General features: G+C 44.7%; 1 protein-coding gene across 1 annotated transcript in view; it reads right to left on the bottom strand.

Moving 5' to 3' along the window:
- Positions 1-21,464, bottom strand: part of HBEGF (heparin binding EGF like growth factor) — a 702,627-nt gene that overhangs the window by 44,556 nt on the left and 636,607 nt on the right. The window contains exon 4 of the mRNA XM_082255679.1: positions 17,849-18,004. Within this exon, the coding sequence (XP_082111805.1) occupies positions 17,849-18,004 (156 nt within the window). The remainder of the gene's footprint in view (positions 1-17,848; positions 18,005-21,464) is intronic.

Here is a 21,464-nt window from a genome sequence, read left to right as displayed (position 1 = left end):
TATATATAACTAGCATACATAGATATGTAGAAGACCGTTATATATTAGAATTGTTTCATATTTTGCTAAATTCTCACTTTACTGATTTTGATGACTCATCTCTGTATGTCGACAAAAAAGACTTCATGTTAATCATTGTAAGTGGTAAAGAATCATAAAAACTTTTCTGGCCTTGCCAGGTGTTTAATTTAGAAGGTCTGGATTGTAAGCTCTGGGTCAATATAAAGGTTCGAAGTTTATTTGTAGGCAAATAATGTTGTCATACTGAACCTAAGAGCAATGCAATACTGCCATTTTTGCTGACTACTACGGTAATTGAAGTCTTGGGTTAAAAAGTAAAATCCAATATATTTTAAATAAGATATATTAAATATTAGAATGGTGTTACCAAGATTAATTCTTTATTCAGATACCTGGTGGATTAAATGGACATTTAGTAGATGAAAGCATGGTTACATTTTTGTTGTGTTATAATAGTCTTAAATGGAGAAATCTTTATTTAATTTTAATATACTGGTTGACCAAGAGGTGTCACCCTATGACATCACCAGTTAATAAATAAGATGTTCCAACCAATGATGATCATGTTACTCCCTCTGGGTTTAACTTATGGTAATTTTAATAGTCCTTTGTTCTATACCATATAAAAGCCCAGATGAGAGAGACACATGACACATCACATTTTGCCCAATATACATCACACTTACAACATACACACTATTACAACCATGCACAGACTCATCTACACAGACTTCATTTCAATCTGCCATGTATCTGAACCTTTGAGGGATGCCAAGCGAAACTCCTCCCTAATTGGCCACCATCTTGGAAAGGCAGCCATCTTAAGGAACCTGGTAACTACTATTCTAAGCTAGCGGCCATTTTAAATATGGTAAATATGCCTTGCTAATTATTTGATTATTATTCAATATTGTTTATGTACTTCCTTAAATGTTTTACATTTCATATTTAAGGGGTAACGAGAGTACAATCCCAGCCGTATAAACCATATGTAGATTTTTCTCTAAAGAGATGATTTTTGCTTTTTTACATTTTATTAATATCAGATTTAGCGCATATTGGCGTATTAGTTTCACGTTTTGCATAGCCTATTCTCGCTTCATCTGCAGTGAAGTGACGATCAAGTTGTGCATTGCGCAGACAATTGTGGTCTGATTGTTTAGTATACTTAAATATGGTTTCTACTACATCTGGGGAAAATGTAATCTTGCTTTCGTTTCACTGTAATTTTGTTTTATTTTCACTTTCATTATTGAGCTACCAATCACATTGCATTTATTGTTTGAAGTTGGTATTTTTGTAAAGTTATCTTTTTGTGTCATCTCAAGTTTGATCATTTATCGTGATTACATGTCTCGTGAATAAAACTTTTATATATTCCATACTGTAGACTGTTTTCACTAAAGATTGGTATATGCTTTTAAAAAGAAATTAATCAATAAAAAGAATTCGCTACATATAGATTTATGGAATAAGTTGAGATTCTCCTTTCACACAGATCTTTGCTTATTATTAACCATAAATAGACACTGTATATTCAGAGCAGTATAAACATTCTGACATAATGGAGGCACAGCGAGATATTATTAATTATTATTCATTAATTCTGACATAATGGAGGCACTGCTGAGATATTAATAATTTCTTACATATGCCAATCATAATTATGATCATGATGACATAATTCATAACTTCAAAAAAAATATTGATTGTGATGTTGATAGAAATGCCTTAAAAATGTCTACAGAAGGTAAGGTTCACGCTGCCAAATCTGGCAAGATGTCAATCCCACAGCCCCAGTAGATTCGGCACAGATCTAGAATATGTAGAGAAACCTCTCTGAGTCTGAAATGGTGGAATATGTAAATGCTGGTTAGAGTCATATATCAAAATCCTCAGAAAAAGTCAGGCCAAATAATGGGCACCTGACGTGGGTAGAGGATAACCCGCTGTATGAACTCACCAATAGCTTATCTAGCACCAAAGACGTCAGGAAGCGTGATCACATACTTTTAGAATCATGGCCAATCTTACTGTATCTCTGTGAGGAACTGCACCAGAAGGCTCAGCAAAAAGGAATTTAGTAAAGTTCTAATCTCCACTCCAAATAATAGGAAGTGAGATAAGGAACCTCCTTGAGCAGGTGAAAGTAACCTCTATTGGGACACATCAGGTAAGAGAATGTAGCGTGAAACTGCAGAAAAAGTAGAACTGTGGCAGAAGTCTTATCAAGAAAGCTGTAATGAAAGTAACCATTTGAAACAGAAATGTAAATGAATAATGCAAGTGTTTGAGCAAGGAAAAATATTTTCTAGCGAAAGTTGCTGAGTAACCAGCAGTGAAAAAAAAGTTGCTGAGTAACCAGCAGTGGAAAAACAAAAAGTTGCCGAGTAACCAGCAGTGGAAAAATTAAATATAATAAAAAAAAAATGTAACAGTTCAAGTAAGGACAGGAACTCATCAATAAATAAATTGGAGAGTTCCAAAAGGTTATGGTGTCCATGCAAAAGGGTAATGCTTATCAGTCCTGCATTAAAAATTAAATAATTAAATAGACCCAGATATGACTCCTAGTCTGATGGTTATGACCCAGACAAGGGAGGAGAGTCAGGCAGAGAGTCCACATCCTACCCCAGCCATATTCCTAATATAGGAGGGCAGAAATTGGGCAGCCATACATAAATAGGTATGAGTCATATCCAGGTCACTGCAAAAAGACTAGCACCCCTAAAAAGATACCATACAACTCCAGAATTAAATAATGTTTAAAAAGAGTACTGTCCCGATGTTTGTTAAAAATGGGTCCTTAGACATTACTAATAATCCTGAGGCCTATGAAAACAACCTTTCTGTGTTGTGCCTCAAGGATGTAATTTAAAAGTCGGCCCATACATAAAAAAACCCTTACCGCTGCTAGAGCTGCTATTTATAATTTAAAACGTTCACAGCACCAAAGCCCCATTTCATTTTTGGTGTACTCAAAAGTGCCTAACACCCTTCAATGAAGGAGCCTGAGTACAACCAATCGGAATTTAAATCCCTGTGCTTTGAGGCATTGCTTAAGTCCATAAAAATAAGTTTGGCCAGGGATTACCAGTTGGGGTGTTCACTGAAATGGTTGGTAAAAGAGAGTAACAATTTGTACTCCATCCAACAGACCAGTGAATACAAAGAAAGATGTGAACCTGTAACCAAAATTGTGGCAGAAACGCATCTTTCTTCTCAGCCCTCACTGTATAAAATAATAAAAAGGAGCAAAGATTTTATATAACGGATACCTCAAGAAGGACACCGGACACCCCACCAATTAGGAGGGGGGGGGGGGGACAGAGGACATTTCAGGATTTCCTTCCAAGGGGACAGGGCCCAAGGTTTAAAAGAATCTCTAGGGAGCATCCCCAAAGAGCCCAATTTACCCTTGAGGATGGAAACCCTAGCTATGCCCAATATCCTCAACAAGGGGGGGGGGACACCCACAAATAAATAGGGATTTGCCCCATCTTAGGGCTCCCCAAAATCCTCGGGAAGATCAAGAGACATTAAGGTCCAGACTCCACACCAGAACTGAACAAATGGTTCTGGTAGGGATCTGTCCCATCTGTCTGAGCCCGAAAGACACAGGCACCGTAGGAGGCGGAGCCAACAATACAATTCTGAATAGGTTTCAGCAAAGTAGATGCCAAGTTGGATCAGCTGATCACTTGGTTCACTCAGGGCACTGCAACCCAGAATTAAAATAATTCCTCTTTAGGAACAAATCCTGTGGCCAGCCAAAGGCCACAAAATCCTTGAATGCACAGATGGCCAGGGATCAGAGGGATACACTGAATAAAGGCATAGACAGGGGTTCTAACACCATTTTATCCCCAGGTCACAGTATTGAGGATCCTGAAATCTCTGCCAAGGGGATCTTGGTTGTTAGATACTAACTACCCTCCTATTTTTCAGTGGTCACTTCATCCCTCTGACTCAAACAGGTCACTCAAAGCGGGCACATTTTGAAAAATTGCCAATGACGGTGATACCAAGGAGGATCAAACCCTAATGACGTAATGAAGTCAAGAGGTTAAAGGTTGTATACAGTAACCAAGAAGGAATCCTCAATGTCAGGTAGTTTTGTTGCATACAACAAATTGCATTGATGCTCCAAAGGGGGAGATATAATATATTTTTCCTCCCAAGTAGTAGGTAAATTTTAAACAAAATATTGTATCATTGTAAATTATTCAATGTGTGGTATCCATGGTGATAAATACATCCCCATGTTAATGAGCCCCAGAAGTTAGTCTCACATTCCATGGTGGTCAGATAAAAGACTGATCCCACAATGGAATAAAGGAGAAATCTGAGAAAGCTTAGATTACCAACCTCACATTGAAATGTCAATTGATGAGAATATATATTCATACTGTATATTTCATCCAATAGAGGGAGAATAACCTTCCATGCCAGGTCGTTGATTGGTACAGACGATGATAACCATAGACGCGGCAATCGGATGGGTCATCTTACTCCTTGGAGTTCAGCTCAGGACGGAACCCCTCATTGAATCAAGTACCTCTTCAGGAATCATGCTGCGAGACGCCCAAGATTCTTGTTGACGGAGAGGAAGATTTGTTTTAAAAGATCTTTGTGCATTTGATCCGAGGAAATCCATTAAGATGAATCGCACTACCTCCTGTTTTCAGTTGAAGGAGATGTGAGAGTGGTGCATTGCACATGTGAGCAAAACTCAGTCTAGGTGTTTGACACTCTAGACCATGCTGAGACCATTCGTTGTTCAATCCACGTTGAAGGAGATTTCTCAGATTCCTGTTTGCCAACATTGTTTTACTGCATTTTAAATGGTAGTTGCCAATACCATCGCAGTAGTTCATTTCTATATTTATCAAAAACTTTGCAAACTTAAGATGGAGAGTTCAAGGAAATTTGAGTTTCTTTACTAGAAGATCGAAACTCAAAAGACTAACAAGGAACAGTTGTGTCATAGCTAACAATAGCAAAGTCGCTATGAACTGACATTTGGAACTGCTTTTTCATTTCATCGCTTTGCTTGAAAGTTATAATGAACAATCCCCAATATGAACTACTCTCTTAGAAAAGAGGACAGGACATTTTCCTTTTTAATAAAACTTCCTCCCAGTTAGTTTTAAGGTTGATCACCTACCTACTGGGAGAAAGGGGGGATATGTCAGAGTTATTTGGGGAGATTTAATTTCACAAATAGAAATGAAATGTCATATTTTGATCTGTATATGAAGCTATGACATCCATTTTTGTCAGGTTACTAAAAGGTTAAATCTCCTCTAACAGAAAAATGCCTGTTCAGGGAATTCTTACACACAGGTTTACCCCAGACCTGCTGTGTTGACCTAGGATAATAAATAAATAAATAGTCTGTTGACTTTCTTTAAGATAAAGTTTAAGACACTCTTCCAAGGTAATCTTATCTCTGTTTGGAACCATAAACCTTAGTCTGTGTTTAGACCTATGTAAAACTAAAATTTACAGATATGTTATAATGTTATATGTAACATAATATTAACACTGAAATATATATATATATATATAACTAGCATACATAGATATGTAGAAGACCGTTCTATATTAGAATTGTTTCATATTTTGCTAAATTCTCACTTTACTGATTTTGATGACTCATCTCTGTATGTCGAGAAAGACTTCATGTTAATCCTTGTAAGTGGTAAAGAATCATAAAAACTTTTCTGGCCTTGCCAGGTGTTTAATTTAGAAAGTCTGGATTGTAAGCTCTGGGTCAATATAAAGGTTTGAAGTTTATTTGTAGGCAAATAATGTTGTCATACTGAACCTAAGAGCAATGCAATACTGCCATTTTTGCTGACTACTACGGTAATTGAAGTCTTGGGTTAAAAAGTAAAATCCAATATATTTTAAATAAGATATATTAAATATTAGAATGGTGTTACCAAGATTAATTCTTTATTCAGATACCTGGTGGATTAAATGGACATTTAGTAGATGAAAGCATGGTTACATTTTTGTTGTGTTATAATAGTCTTAAATGGAGAAATCTTTATTTAATTTTAATATACTGGTTGACCAAGAGGTGTCACCCTATGACATCACCAGTTAATAAATAAGATGTTCCAACCAATGATGATCATGTTACTCCCTCTGGGTTTAACTTATGGTAATTTTAATAGTCCTTTGTTCTATACCATATAAAAGCCCAGATGAGAGAGACACATGACACATCACATTTTGCCCAATATGCATCACACTTACAACATACACACTATTACAACCATGCACAGACTCATCTACACAGACTTCATTTCAATCTGCCATGTATCTGAACCTTTGAGGGATGCCAAGCGAAACTCCTCCCTAATTGGCCACCATCTTGGAAAGGCAGCCATCTTAAGGAACCTATAAAACACAAATTTAAAGCAGCGCTAGCCCTTAAAATTGTATAAAAATAAATAACACTAGATCTCTCCTAAATAAAACATGTGACACTCTCAAGTAAAAGATTGGATATTAAATTTTGTTAAACAATTTTTAAAAAATTATGTAGAAGATATTGTGAAATGATAATATTTTTTGGTGCTAAAATACATAGATAATTATAAAAAACTGTGAAATCGTGCTAAAGTCCATAAAAAATAAATTGGTATCCCTTAGGTGATCAAAGTAAGGTGCTCCGGTGCCGGTTATACAATAAAGTGCTCCAAGGTGAAAAGGTGCCCCTCTTGGTTCGCTACTCACCACAGCGCCAATAATTAAGAGCCTCAACAGTATTGCAAATAAGCCTTGACACCAGGATATTTTCCTCTGTACGCCTTTCACTGTAAATAAGGGTCCGCTTGCGCATCAACAAATTATGTCTCCGGTTAGCCTGTCTTGTGATTTACCCACAGCATAAACTTTGCACAGCCAAGCAGGTTACAGGCTAAGTTCCTGGTTCAGCTTTGTAGCTTTCTATTCACGAGGGAGGCAAAGAATTGTCATAGAAAGCTACAAAGCTGAACCAGGAACTTAGCCTGTAACCTGCTTGGCTGTGCAAAGTTTATGCTGTGGGTAAATCACAAGACAGGCTAACCGGAGACATAATTTGTTGATGCGCAAGCGGACCCTTATTTACAGTGAAAGGCGTACAGAGGAAAATATCCTGGTGTCAAGGCTTATTTGCAATACTGTTGAGGCTCTTAATTATTGGCGCTGTGGTGAGTAGCGAACCAAGAGGGGCACCTTTTCACCTTGGAGCACTTTATTGTATAACCGGCACCGGAGCACCTTACTTTGATCACCTAAGGGATACCAATTTATTTTTTATGGACTTTAGCACGATTTCACAGTTTTTTATAATTATCTATGTATTTTAGCACCAAAAAATATTATCATTTCACAATATCTTATACATAATTTTTTAAAAATTGTTTAACAAAATTTAATATCCAATCTTTTACTTGAGAGTGTCACATGTTTTATTTAGGAGAGATCTAGTGTTATTTATTTTTATACAATTTTAAGGGCTAGCGCTGCTTTAAATTTGTGTTTTATATCATTCCTAAGATTTTCTTAGTGTCGCAGCAGCTGCCCATTTATAATATATTATTATTTTCTTTGCACTGAATTTATAAACCATTTGATCACTTGGAGATTTATAATTTAGCTATTTTATTCCATAAGCGCGGGTATAAATTAGTTTCTCACATCTTAAGGAACCTGGTAACTACTATTCTAAGCTAGCGGCCATTTTAAATATGGTAAATATGCCTTGCTAATTATTTGATTATTATTCAATATTGTTTATGTACTTCCTTAAATGTTTTACATTTCATATTTAAAGGGTAACGAGAGTACAATCCCAGCCGTATAAACCATATGTAGATTTTTCTCTAAAGAGATGATTTTTGCTTTTTATACATTTTATTAATATCAGATTTAGCGCATATTGGCGTATTAGTTTCACGTTTTGCATAGCCTATTCTCGCTTCATCTGCAGTGAAGTGACGATCAAGTTGTGCATTGCGCAGACAATTGTGGTCTGATTGTTTAGTATACTTAAATATGGTTTCTACTACATCTGGAGAAAATGTAATCTTGATTTCGTTTCACTGTAATTTTGTTTTATTTTCACTTTCATTATTGAGCTACCAATCACATTGCATTTATTGTTTGAAGTTGGTATTTTTGTAAAGTTATCTTTTTGTGTCATCTCAAGTTTGATCATTTATCGTGATTACATGTCTCGTGAATAAAACTTTTATATATTCCATACTGTAGACTGTTTTCACTAAAGATTGGTATATGCTTTTAAAAAGAAATTAATCAATAAAAAGAATTCGCTACATATAGATTTATGGAATAAGTTGAGATTCTCCTTTCACACAGATCTTTGCTTATTATTAACCACTAGACATTAAGCCCGTTAAATTAACAGGCGCTGGAACATATGTGGGCAAACATTTGTAAAAACAGACTTGTTCCAGTACAAAAAAGAGTGGACAACCATGCAGTTGATTTATATCTTATTGTATTTATTCTTTAGAAATGTTACAGAAGAATAATGTGAAAAATGAAAAAACATCACTGTGCATTGAAAGGGGGGCACGCTGGTCACTGTGCATTGAAAGGGGGGCACGCTGGTCACTGTGCATTGAAAGGGGGGCACGCTGGTCACTGTGCATTGAAAGGGGGCACCCTGGTCACTGTGCATTGAAAGGGGGCACCCTGGTCACTGTGCATTGAAAGGGGGGCACGCTGGTTACTCTACATTGAAAGGGAGGCACGCAGCGCTGGTCACTGTGCATTGAAAGGGGGGCACGCTGGTCACTGTGCATTGAAAGGGGACATGCTGGTCACTGTGCATTAAAAAGGGGGCACGCTGGTCACTGTGCATTAAAAGGGGGCACGCTGGTCACTGTGCATTAAAAGGGGGCACGCTGGTCACTGTGCATTAAAAGGGGGCACGCTGGTCACTGTGCATTAAAAGGGGGCACCCTGGTTACTCTACATTGAAAGGGAGGCACGCAGCGCTGGTCACTGTGCATTGAAAGGGGGGCACGCTGGTCACTGTGCATTGAAAGCGGGCACGTTGGTCACTGTGCATTGAAAGGGGGCACGCTGGTCACTGTGCATTGAAAGGTGGCACGCTGGTCACTGTGCATTGAAAGGGGGCCCCCTGGTCACTGTGCATTGAAAAGGGGGCACCCTGGTCACTGTGCATTGAAAGGGAGGCACGCAGCGCTGGTCACTGTGCATTGAAAGGGGGGCACGCTGGTCACTGTGCATTGAAAGGGGGGCACGCAGCACTGGTCACTGTGCATTGAAAGGGGGCACGCTGGTCACTGTGCATTGAAAGGGGGCACCCTGGTCACTGTGCATTGAAAGGGAGGCACGCTGGTCACTGTGCATTGAAAGGGGGGCACGCTGGTCACTGTGCATTGAAAGGGGGGCACGCAGCGCTGGTCACTGTGCACTGAAAGGGGGGCACGCAGCGCTGGTCACTGTGCACTGAAAGGGGGGCACGCTGGTCACTGTGCATTGAAAGGGGGCACGCTGGTCACTGTGCATTGAAAGGGGGCACGCTGGTCACTGTGCATTGAAAGGGGGGCACGCTGGTCACTGTGCATTGAAAGGGGGGCACGCTGGTCACTGTGCATTGAAAGGGGGCACGCAGCGCTGGTCACTGTGCATTGAAAGGGGTGCATGCTGGTCACTGTGCATTGAAAAGGGGGCACGCAGCGCTGGTCACTGTGCACTGAAAGCGGGGCACGCTGGTCACTGTGCATTGAAAGGGGGGCACGCAGCGCTGGTCACTGTGCATTGAAAGGGGTGCATGCTGGTCACTGTGCATTGAAAGGGGGGCACGCAGCGCTGGTCACTGTGCACTGAAAGGGGGGCACGCTGGTCACTGTGCATTGAAAGGGGGCACGCTGGTCACTGTGCATTGAAAGGGGGGCACGCTGGTCACTGTGCATTGAAAGGGGGGCACGCTGGTCACTGTGCATTGAAAGGGGGGCACGCTGGTCACTGTGCATTGAAAGGGGGGGCACGCTGGTTACTGTGCATTGAAAGGGGGCACGCTGGTCACTGTGCATTGAAAGGGGGCACGCTGGTCACTGTGCATTGAAAGGGGGCACGCTGGTCACTGTGCATTGAAAAGGGAGGCATGCAGCGCTGGTCACTGTGCATTGAAAGGGGGGCACGCTGGTCACTGTGCATTGAAAGCGGGCACGTTGGTCACTGTGCATTGAAAGGGGGCACGCTGGTCACTGTGCATTGAAAGGTGGCACGCTGGTCACTGTGCATTGAAAGGGGGCCCCCTGGTCACTGTGCATTGAAAAGGGGGCACCCTGGTCACTGTGCATTGAAAGGGAGGCACGCAGCGCTGGTCACTGTGCATTGAAAGGGGGGCACGCTGGTCACTGTGCATTGAAAGGGGGGCACGCAGCACTGGTCACTGTGCATTGAAAGGGGGCACGCTGGTCACTGTGCATTGAAAGGGGGCACCCTGGTCACTGTGCATTGAAAGGGAGGCACGCTGGTCACTGTGCATTGAAAGGGGGGCACGCTGGTCACTGTGCATTGAAAGGGGGGCACGCTGGTCACTGTGCATTGAAAGGGGGGCACGCAGCGCTGGTCACTGTGCACTGAAAGGGGGGCACGCTGGTCACTGTGCATTGAAAGGGGGCACGCTGGTCACTGTGCATTGAAAGGGGGCACGCTGGTCACTGTGCATTGAAAGGGGGGCACGCTGGTCACTGTGCATTGAAAGGGGGGCACGCTGGTCACTGTGCATTGAAAGGGGGCACGCAGCGCTGGTCACTGTGCATTGAAAGGGGTGCATGCTGGTCACTGTGCATTGAAAAGGGGGCACGCAGCGCTGGTCACTGTGCACTGAAAGCGGGGCACGCTGGTCACTGTGCATTGAAAGGGGGGCACGCAGCGCTGGTCACTGTGCATTGAAAGGGGTGCATGCTGGTCACTGTGCATTGAAAGGGGGGCACGCAGCGCTGGTCACTGTGCACTGAAAGGGGGGCACGCTGGTCACTGTGCATTGAAAGGGGGCACGCTGGTCACTGTGCATTGAAAGGGGGGCACGCTGGTCACTGTGCATTGAAAGGGGGGGCACGCTGGTTACTGTGCATTGAAAGGGGGCACGCTGGTCACTGTGCATTGAAAGGGGGCACGCTGGTCACTGTGCATTGAAAAGGGAGGCATGCAGCGCTGGTCACTGTGCATTGAAAGGGGGGCACGCTGGTCACTGTGCATTGAAAGGGGGGCATGCAGCACTGGTCACTGTGCATTGAAAGGGGGCACGCTGGTCACTGTGCATTGAAAGGGGGCACCCTGGTCACTGTGCATTGAAAGGGGGCACCCTGGTCACTGTGCATTGAAAGGGGGCACCCTGGTCACTGTGCATTGAAAGGGGGGCACGCTGGTCACTGTGCATTGAAAGGGGGGCACGCAGGTCACTGTGCATTGAAAGGGGGCACGCTGGTCACTGTGCATTGAAAGGGGGCACGCTGGTCACTGTGCATTGAAAGGGGGGCACGCTGGTCACTGTGCATTGAAAGGGGGGCACGCAGCGCTGGTCACTGTGCATTGAAAGGGGTGCATGCTGGTCACTGTGCATTGAAAGGGGGGCACGTTGGTCATTGTGCATTGAAAGGGGGGCACGCTGGTCACTGTGCATTGAAAGGGGGCACGCTGGTCACTGTGCATTGAAAGGGGGGCACGCTGGTCACTGTGCATTGAAAGGGGGCACGCTGGTCACTGTGCATTGAAAGGGGGGCACGCTGGTCACTGTGCATTGAAAGGGGGGCATGCAGCACTGGTCACTGTGCATTGAAAGGGGGCACGCTGGTCACTGTGCATTGAAAGGGGGCACCCTGGTCACTGTGCATTGAAAGGGGGCACCCTGGTCACTGTGCATTGAAAGGGGGGCACGCTGGTCACTGTGCATTGAAAGGGGGGCACGCAGGTCACTGTGCATTGAAAGGGGGCACGCTGGTCACTGTGCATTGAAAGGGGGCACGCTGGTCACTGTGCATTGAAAGGGGGGCACGCTGGTCACTGTGCATTGAAAGGGGGGCACGCAGCGCTGGTCACTGTGCATTGAAAGGGGTGCATGCTGGTCACTGTGCATTGAAAGGGGGGCACGTTGGTCATTGTGCATTGAAAGGGGGGCACGCTGGTCACTGTGCATTGAAAGGGGGCACGCTGGTCACTGTGCATTGAAAGGGGGGCACGCTGGTCACTGTGCATTGAAAGGGGGCACGCTGGTCACTGTGCATTGAAAGGGGGCACGCTGGTCACTGTGCATTGAAAGGGGGCATGCTGGTCACTGTGCATTGAAAGGGGGGCACGCAGCGCTGGTCACTGTGCATTGAAAGGGGTGCATGCTGGTCACTGTGCATTGAAATAAACGGTGTGAAATTTCCGGTCTTTGAGGAGGAGGTGAGCCTGTGTGTGGGTGGTGCCTGTCAGTTGGGAGCCCATAGAATGATGTGGAGTGTCCCTGTGGTGGAGCCGGGTCCCGTCTCCAGCTCAGTGTGCGGTCGGCGGTGCGGGCTCCGGCGGGCTGTGTGGTCGGCGGTGCGGGCTCCGGCAGGCTGTGCGGTTGGCGGTGCGGGCTCCAGCGGGCTGACACTGCATACCACGGAAGGCATTGTCCGAGTCTGACAGGAGCTGCGGTCTTCTCCGCCACAGAGTTACGCCCCCTCTCCAGCTGGAACGGAAGATCCGCCAATCCTGAGGCGGATGCTGAAAGGTGGGCGGGGATCCGCTCATGTACACGCCCACCCACCCAGCGCCGCCCGAAGGGGGGGCTGAAGAGCACTAAGGGGCTGGAGGGGGGCTGAAGAGCGCTGGGGGGGCTGAGAGCACTAAGGGGCTGTTGGAGTGGGCTGAAGAGCACTGGGGGGCTGAGAGCACTAAGGGGCTGGAGGAGTGGGCTGAAGAGCACTGGGGGGGAGCTGGAGGGGTGGACTGAAGATCACTGGGGGGACTGAAGATCACTGGGGGGACTGGAGGGGTGGACTGAAGAGCACTAAGGGGCTGGAGGGGTGGGCTGAAGAGCACTGGGGGGGCTGGAGGGGTGGGCTGAAGAGCACTAAGGGGCTTGAGGGGTGGGCTGAAGAGCACTAAGGGGCTTGAGGGGTGGGCTGAAGAGCACTGGGGGGCTGGAGGGATGGGCTGAAGAGCACTGGGGGGCTGGAGGGATGGGCTGAAGAGCACTGGGGGGCTGGAGGGATGGGCTGAAGAGCACTGGGCGGGGGCTGGAGGGATGGGCTGAAGAGCACTGGGGGGGGGCTGGAGGGATGGGCTGAAGAGCACTGGGGGGGGGGCTGGAGGGGTGGGCTGAAGAGCACTGGGGGGGGGGCTGGAGGGGTGGGCTGAAGAGCACTGGGGGGGCTGGAGGGGTGGACTGAAGATCACTGGGGGGACTGGAGGGGTGGACTGAAGATCACTGGGGGGACTGGAGGGGTGGACTGAAGAGCACTAAGGGGCTGGAGGGGTGGGCTGAAGAGCACTAAGGGGCTGGAGGGGTGGGCTGAAGAGCACTGGGGGGGGGGGCTGGAGGGGTGGACTGAAGAGCACTGGGGGGGCTGGAGGGGTGGGCTGAAGAGCACTGGGGGGGCTGGAGGGGTGGGCTGAAGAGCACGGGGGGGGCTGGAGGGGTGGGCTGAAGAGCACTGGGGGGGGGCTGGAGGGGTGGACTGAAGATCACTGGGGGGGCTGGAGGGGTGGATTGAAGATCACTGGGGGGACTGGAGGGGTGGACTGAAGATCACTGGAGGGACTGGAGGGGTGGACTGAAGAGCACTGGGGGGCTGGAGGGGTGGGCTGAAGAGCACTGGGGGGGGCTGGAGGGGTGGACTGAAGAGCACTGGGGGGGCTGGAGGGGTGGGCTGAAGAGCACTGGGGGGGCTGGAGGGGTGGGCTGAAGAGCACTGGGGGGGCTGGAGGGGTGGACTGAAGAGCACTGGGGGGCTGGAGGGGGGGCTGAAGAGCACTGGGAGGGCTGAAGAGGGAGGGGCTGTACAGCACTGGGGGGCCAGCAAAAGAAAAAAAGAAGTTGGATAGGAGGAGCGGTGGGGCGGCTGCATATAGAGGAATTGATCTTTGCATATTCCTCCTGCAGCTGCTCAATGCCTGCAGAGAGGAGAATCAGGCATCCAGCTGGAATGATCAATTCCTCTATATGCAGCCGCCCCACCGCTCCTCCTATCCAGTCACACAGGGATGCTGCTAAATCCTTGGACACTCACCTGCTTCCAGCACCCGTGAGCAGCGCAGCACAGACCGAGGGAGCAGCTGCCTTCACAGGAGATGATCGGCGCGAGTACCGGTGTAGCTCTGGGAGATCGATTTTCACGCCGGCTTGACACCCCCCATCGGTATGCGGCCTGATAATGTCAGAGCGGCGGATCATCCCGCTGTAATAGCTTCAATTGTAATTGCCGGGCGCTCGGTGACATACACAGTCCCGCCTCCTAGCCCGGCTCCTTTGATAGACGTCACACGTCCTGGTTGGCCAGGTGTTCTGTCTATCAAAGAAGCCGGGCTAGGAGGCGGGACTGTGTGTGTCAGCGAACGCCCCGCAATTACAATTGAAGCTATTACAGTGGGATGATCCGCCGCTCTGACATTATCCGGCTTTCCTCTCCTCTCTTCCCCAGAGCTCGCCCAACAGAATTTTCCACTCGCAAAATGCGACCAGGCGAGTGGAAAATTTGAGGGCTGTTATTAATTATTATTAATTAATTCTGACATTATAGTTATGTTATAGCTGTGATTGGCCACAGCTATCACATCATACAGATGTGCTGTGATTAGCATTGTCTGTATCATGTGATCACTGTGACCAATCACAGAGATCATCACAATAGTACACAATGAATGGCTATGAATGAAAGCCATTCATTGTGTACAACTGTCATGTGACCTAGAACTAATTGTATGTTCCCGCGCTTAGGATGTTAACCAATGTGAATTAATCAAATCACCGGCGGCTGCTCTATTAAGGTACTGTAACTTTAAATTACATATTGGTCACAGTGATCACATGATACTGGGGCCAGTCTGGTACAGCAATCTGTAATCCACTGGACACAGCAGGTGACAGTTCGAGTCGCAGTACGGCATCTAGAGCTCGCAGGAGGCATGCAAATGGATGGACATCATATGATGTCCACTCAGGATGGGAAAGCTCCCGCTTTGCCATCATTTGACTATAGGCCAGGAGGGAAGCAGGTAAACCCTAGCTGGGTGATGCCTAGTTTTCTTAGGCAGTGTCTATCATAAACCACAGACCTTTTTTTATCAAATCTTTTTTTCATTCTTTGTTGCATCACAGTGCTATTGATCTCTGGGGCATGTTAGTAGCCACTTCCTGTCTACATGCATGCCCTTCAGCAATGGTTGCTTGGCATTTATCTTGGAGGGGTTCTGATGGTGACAACAAGAGACCATACCTGCGAAATGTGGGTTTGAAAAAGGCCACTTGTAGTTTCCACTGGAAGCTTCCGAGAGGGTAGCAATGCAGGAGCACAACTGGGAGACAGGGGAAGTGCATTAATACTCTTTGTCATTAAGTATTTGAAGAAGGATCTTTATGGCAGGATGAGATAATATTAAATATAAAAGTGCAGATTTAATGATACTTAAAGCAACTTTCAAAATTATATTACCATAGCTTATATGAGATTTCAGTGACCAGGTTAACTTTAACTATTTCTTGCACACCATATTTGATCAATGACATCCTTGACTAAATATGGTCATGTTCATATCTGACATAATTTCCCAATATGGTCATGTCCATATTTGGTCAATGATGTCTGTACAATAGCGTTGGGGACTCAGATGCCATTCGCGTGAAATAATTAAAGGCAAGTCATCTATTTAAATAAGCACCCTGGCCACAGACTTCCACATCCACTAGGCCAGGGTTGTGGGGAAGTGGCCCTTGTCCTCATTAACATGAGTCCCCCCTGGCAAAATACCCCTAATGCTGAGGGCATGTGGCCTGGAATGGTTCAGAAGGGAGGGCGCATGCTTGCCAAGACTTTCCTGGCATGCCAGGCTGCATGCCCAGATAAGGGTCTAGTATCAGTTTTGGGGGAAACCATGCTTTTTATTTCTCTTTCATGGGGTCACCTTTTAATATTCCTATTAGACCTGCTCGCTCCTTAATAACCAGGAGCCCTGAGCCAGAAACGTTCACATTTAGCAGTTTGTTTCTGTTCCTGCTGCAGCTGAAGGTTTAGTTCCGTTTTCTGAACCTCCCAAACAGTGAATGATCCTGCAGCTCATAAGTATTGTACACAGTGCAATCTTATTTTATTATTCCTCTGGTCAAATGTCCTTAGTGTTAGCCTATTTTCTCTGTTGGTTGAATGTTCTTAGGGCCTTTTTCTTTTAGGATTGAATATTAGGGATCACTATGTTCACTATGATGTTACGTTTCACACATATTACTAACATTATGAGTATTTTTGATGACTCTCATGTAAATGTTGAGACATTTTCAAAGCAAATTTTTTTATAGACCCTTTAAAGTGAGTTGTTTCACATGAGATTTTCATTGCTGTAACTGAGCAATCCATCTCCCACAATTGTACAAGGCCACAAATTAATCACGTAACTAACTATTATTGACTAAAGGAGAAGCAGGGCCAAAGCTCCTTTGGCCCTATTTTTTCTTTGGATCACGGGAGTGCACTTTGTGAGTATTTTTTTTTTTTTTTTTAGCATTCCCAAACTTCTCTTTTAATTTTTAAAAATCTCTTCCGTAGCCTTGAATAGGAGAAGGAGATCAATCACACATCAAGGAGATTCTTTGATGATCCATTCAAGCATACCCCATGAAATTAATCCTGTGACAATTGACCAACAATTTCCTGCAGTAGAAGAAATAAAGCCCCGTACACACGCACCGATTGTCGGCCGACCGTTCGGCCGTCTTTTGTCCGGTGCTGTCGTGTAGGTTGAAAAGTGCTAAAGACTGCACACGAATTTTGTCGGCCAACAACAGCCGACTGCAGAAGTGATGTCATGTGATTGTTAACTTTCCGTGTGTTTTTTCTTCTCTGAGTATGCCCAGTCTTGCTCATCTGCTTTTTGTCGGCCGAAATCTGTACTGACTGATGAACAATCGGCCGTTCTTTGTTGGCCTACAAAAATTTTATAGCCTGCACACCAGATTTTGTTCGGCCGAAAAGTCGCAGTCGGTTGTCGGAAGCATCATACTAACAAGCCGACAATCGGCCGATCGGACGTTGGCCGAATATTTACGGCCGACAATCGGTACGTGTGTACGGGCCTTAAGTAGTTTTTGCACTAGGACATTTCTTCATTCTCTGGCACTAGAAACTGCCATTATAACCCTGCATTACCTTTAAATAGTGGAGGAAAAATTGCTCTTTGGTGTTGCTGCAGAAAATCATTGGGCGATTGTTAGAAGGTTAGCCTCTTTTGATTAACCCACTGAGACTTGCCAGCAGGAATGGAAAAAAATGGCCAATATTGTCCTAAATGGTAAATAGTTGACTGAATAATTTCCAATGCCTATTGATTGACTGACTAGGAAAAGAAAGTTTTTGACATGTACAGACAAACCAGCTGCTTTACTACAGGTGCCTTAGCTTCAGGTAAAAGGAACTACATAACTACTAAATGCTACTCTTTAAATTACACTTTTTTCCTACAAGATAGTTTTTGAGAGATGATAAAAGCTCTTTAAAAATTGTGTGCTTTTGTAGTAGACAAAGGTTTGCTTCAAACAGAACTATACTCATGCAAAATATTCTAACTGTAATCTTTAACATACCTTATTATTAATAAAGATGATAGAACAGTTAAGCAGAATGATGACAGTACAACTGCAACTACTGCCAAGACAGTTGTGTGATCGTAAGTGTTTGAAGGCGTTCCTGAAGGAAGAGTAAGTGCATGGCATCTCTCCCCATGATATCCTGCTTGACACCTACAAGTAAAACATCTGTATAAGAGCAATGAAAACATTTAAAATGATGATTTCTTAACTTGCATCTGTCAGGCCTATGACACAAAATAGACACATATTTTTCATATTATAGGTCAGGAATTATGAACTTTCATAGGCCTCAAGTGACCTCACCACAAGTTCAGTCAGAAACTCTTGGTTTTCAAGGTTACATTGTTTATTGCTAAACAGTGTTAAGCCACTATTGACACTTCCTTAAGATAAACACCTGTATCCTCTGGTCATGAAAAGAGAGGTATCAGGGGAGGTCTTAAACATCGTGTTTTGGCCATGAAGTGTTTTCCACACAATGGCAGATACTAGACCAGTTTCAGGAGAACACCTGTGTCGTGATCTACCTAGCAAATAAACCATTGTTTCAACTATGGAAAGATAAATAATGAAAGGACCGTGAAAAAGACAGAACATTTCATTCATTAACCTACGCCAAGAGTGGAGGTAGAAATTATGATCATACGGACAATCCCCCATGGAAGCTATATTGTATCAGATGACTAATAGTTGATGTTCACTTAGACTTCATACTGTAGTTCCCCAAAAACATGTTATGGTTATATAGTTTACTAACATAATGACTCTAGTAGATAACCGTTTGATTGAATACATGACCTGTGTTGACAATTATCATTTCAGGATAGTATGTATGAATTTAAAATCAGGAAATCACTTAGTCTAAATTAATATATATATATATATATATATATATATATATATATATATATATATATATATATATATACACTCATATATAATTTATATGGATACTCATTCAATCGTGTTACCAGAACTGAACCTGTTAAGAGATATTACAAAGATATCAGATGGCCATGCCTGGACCATGGGAATCTGGACAGATTCTCAATTTGTATTATTGCTATAACTAAATGAAGAAATGATTATCACATATTTTTAATATCCCACATACATGGTGACTAGTAGGGGTGTTGTCTAATGACTGAATCAGTTAATGGTTAAGTTATCCCAACCAATGGGAAGGAAGTTCCTCCTTCTGGGTTCGGATTATTGTAATTTTTACGGCCCTTTTGTTCCATACAAAATAAAAAAGAACCCAGACGAGAGATGAGAGACAGATCAGCACACATCAACACACATCATCACAGACACACAGACATCCATCCATCCACACTCATACATACGCCTTCTTGCTCCATCCCTCATTTGACGCTTGAATCTCTGAAGGATGCTGGACGCAAACTCCTCCTTAACCAGCCACCATTTTTGGAAAGGCAGCCATCTTAGGACTCTGGTAACGACCATTTTTGAGCCAGCAGCCATTTTAAAGTGGTAACTATACATTGTCGATTATTTGATTGTTGTTGACTTATATGCTTTAAATCAAATGCCAAGGGAATTTATATTACCTTCCCAGTCGTATTAACTGTAGCAGGTTTTCCAGGCATTGAGCCTGAGGTGGGTCTGCCATTGTTACCGGTTACCTCTCCAGCCCATGTGAGCTGTGACCCCAGGTGTGAGCACTGAGACAATGACAATTCTGGCATCTTTGTTTGGTTGTTTTATTGTATTTTAGGGGATGGGAGAAGGGAATGAGTGAGATACTCCTCTGGCTCAACTAGGTACACTTTTGGGACTCTTTAGCTTGTTAGCGCTGTCTTGACGCCAGCCGACGCTAGCCAACACTTCCTGACGCTTGAAAGCAGGCCCTGACTGGCCATAGGGCAGACCGGGCATATTCCCGGTGGGCCGCAGCTCTCACTCATCAGTCATCACAAAGATAAGACTGTCTGACATGCAGTTTCCTGCACGATCACACAGTAAGTCACAGTCACCGATCCTCTTTGCTTCTCTGCCCTGTTGATTTTTTGTCCTTCTCTTATCTGTTCTGTCTATAAATCTCTACAACACATGTCCTGCAGCCTCTGGTCTCAGCTCAGCATTCCACACACTGATCTTACACCCTTTCCATGCCAGTTTTCTCTTAGCTCTTCTGTCCTGTCCCCACACAGCCTAGAATATTCAAATTTTCTCTGCACCCCATCACTTTGCTCTTCTCTAGCACATACCACCCCACCCTACTCATTGATTCACTATTTTCTTATCCCTAATAGTGGGTTCACATAGGTGAGCAGCAGGATGGCCGCAGCATGATTGTATGTGCAGTTTACCCACAATTGTAAGTGCACTTCCATCATATTCTATCAGACCGCGTGTTTTCATGAAAGCAATCACAGTCTTGCATGCTGCATCTTTGATGCACGTTCAGAAAATGCACAGTCCATGAGAATTCATTGGGAGCGCACCTGAATCTGCAGGTAAACTGCACATACAATCGCACTGCGGCCAAACCACCGCACAAAAGTGTGAACCTGCTTGCATGTCAGGATTGTGCACAAAATTGTGGCTTTCCTGACAAACACAGAAGTGTACTGTCCTTATAGTAGGTGCTCCGCAGTGCCATTGATGGGTTAAGGGCATCCCGCAAATCTGCTAATGCACACATTTTTACACACACCTAAACTACATGATGCCACAGCACTGTGTAATGTGACACGTTTTTAGAAAAGGGTCATGGACTTATTTTCCAAATTTCTCACCTGTAGGGGAGCCTATCAATCAAAACATTTTGGTATGCATAACATCAACGCTTCACACACCCACACAGCTGCCTTTGAAGCTTAAAGGGGTGGAGACAGTAAAACTGCAACTCAACCCTCTTATTTTATGACCCTCCCCCCACCAGCACGTGTAAGCAAGGCCATAGGGCTTATTCACACAGGTTAGAGGGAGGTAAAAATAGGCAGTTGAGCTGCATTTTAAGTGCCCCAACCACCCACCTGAACAAGGAGATACTGCCAGTCAGGGCTCTGCACATGGCAAAAGTGAAATGGCATGTACTGCCCACTATAGAGGCTCAGTAGGTCAGCATTTTTAGGGATAAAACAGATGGTAGCAACTTATAGTCCCCTCACCACCTGTCAAACAGCAATGATAGCAGCATGTTTGAATGAGCCCTTAGAGACCTTTCACCCCCCTTCCTCCCTCAGAGCCCTCCTAGAGCCCTTTAGGTCTATACACCCTTCAGAGTCCACCTACCCTCCCTCATCCCACTGACCTAGAGGCCAATCAGTTCTCCTCAGATTGACACAAACAACATACTGTAGCAGTATCATTTGCTCCCAGTCATACCGTCACCACAGGGACATTTTTTCCTTCTGGTGACCACTACCCTATATGTGTGCACCAATTTTAAACTCTTCGGGTCGCTGCAGTATAACACTAAGTACTATTTCAGTGCATGTCGCAAACATTACGGACCTTACACCACTATTAGTCCGATCCCAGGGGGGACGCAGTTTACCATCTTTGCCCTGGGCGCTGGATGACCTTGTCCCAGCACTGGACTTTCACTGAGACACGGCACTGTCAGCCGGGCAGCGGGCAG

This window comes from Pelophylax lessonae, assembly GCF_965119305.1.
Source record: "Pelophylax lessonae genome assembly, chromosome: 4".
Taxonomy (NCBI): Eukaryota; Metazoa; Chordata; class Amphibia; order Anura; family Ranidae; genus Pelophylax; species Pelophylax lessonae.
The sequence above is the reverse complement of the archived record's forward strand: the minus strand, read 5'-3'. Positions and strand labels throughout refer to the sequence as shown.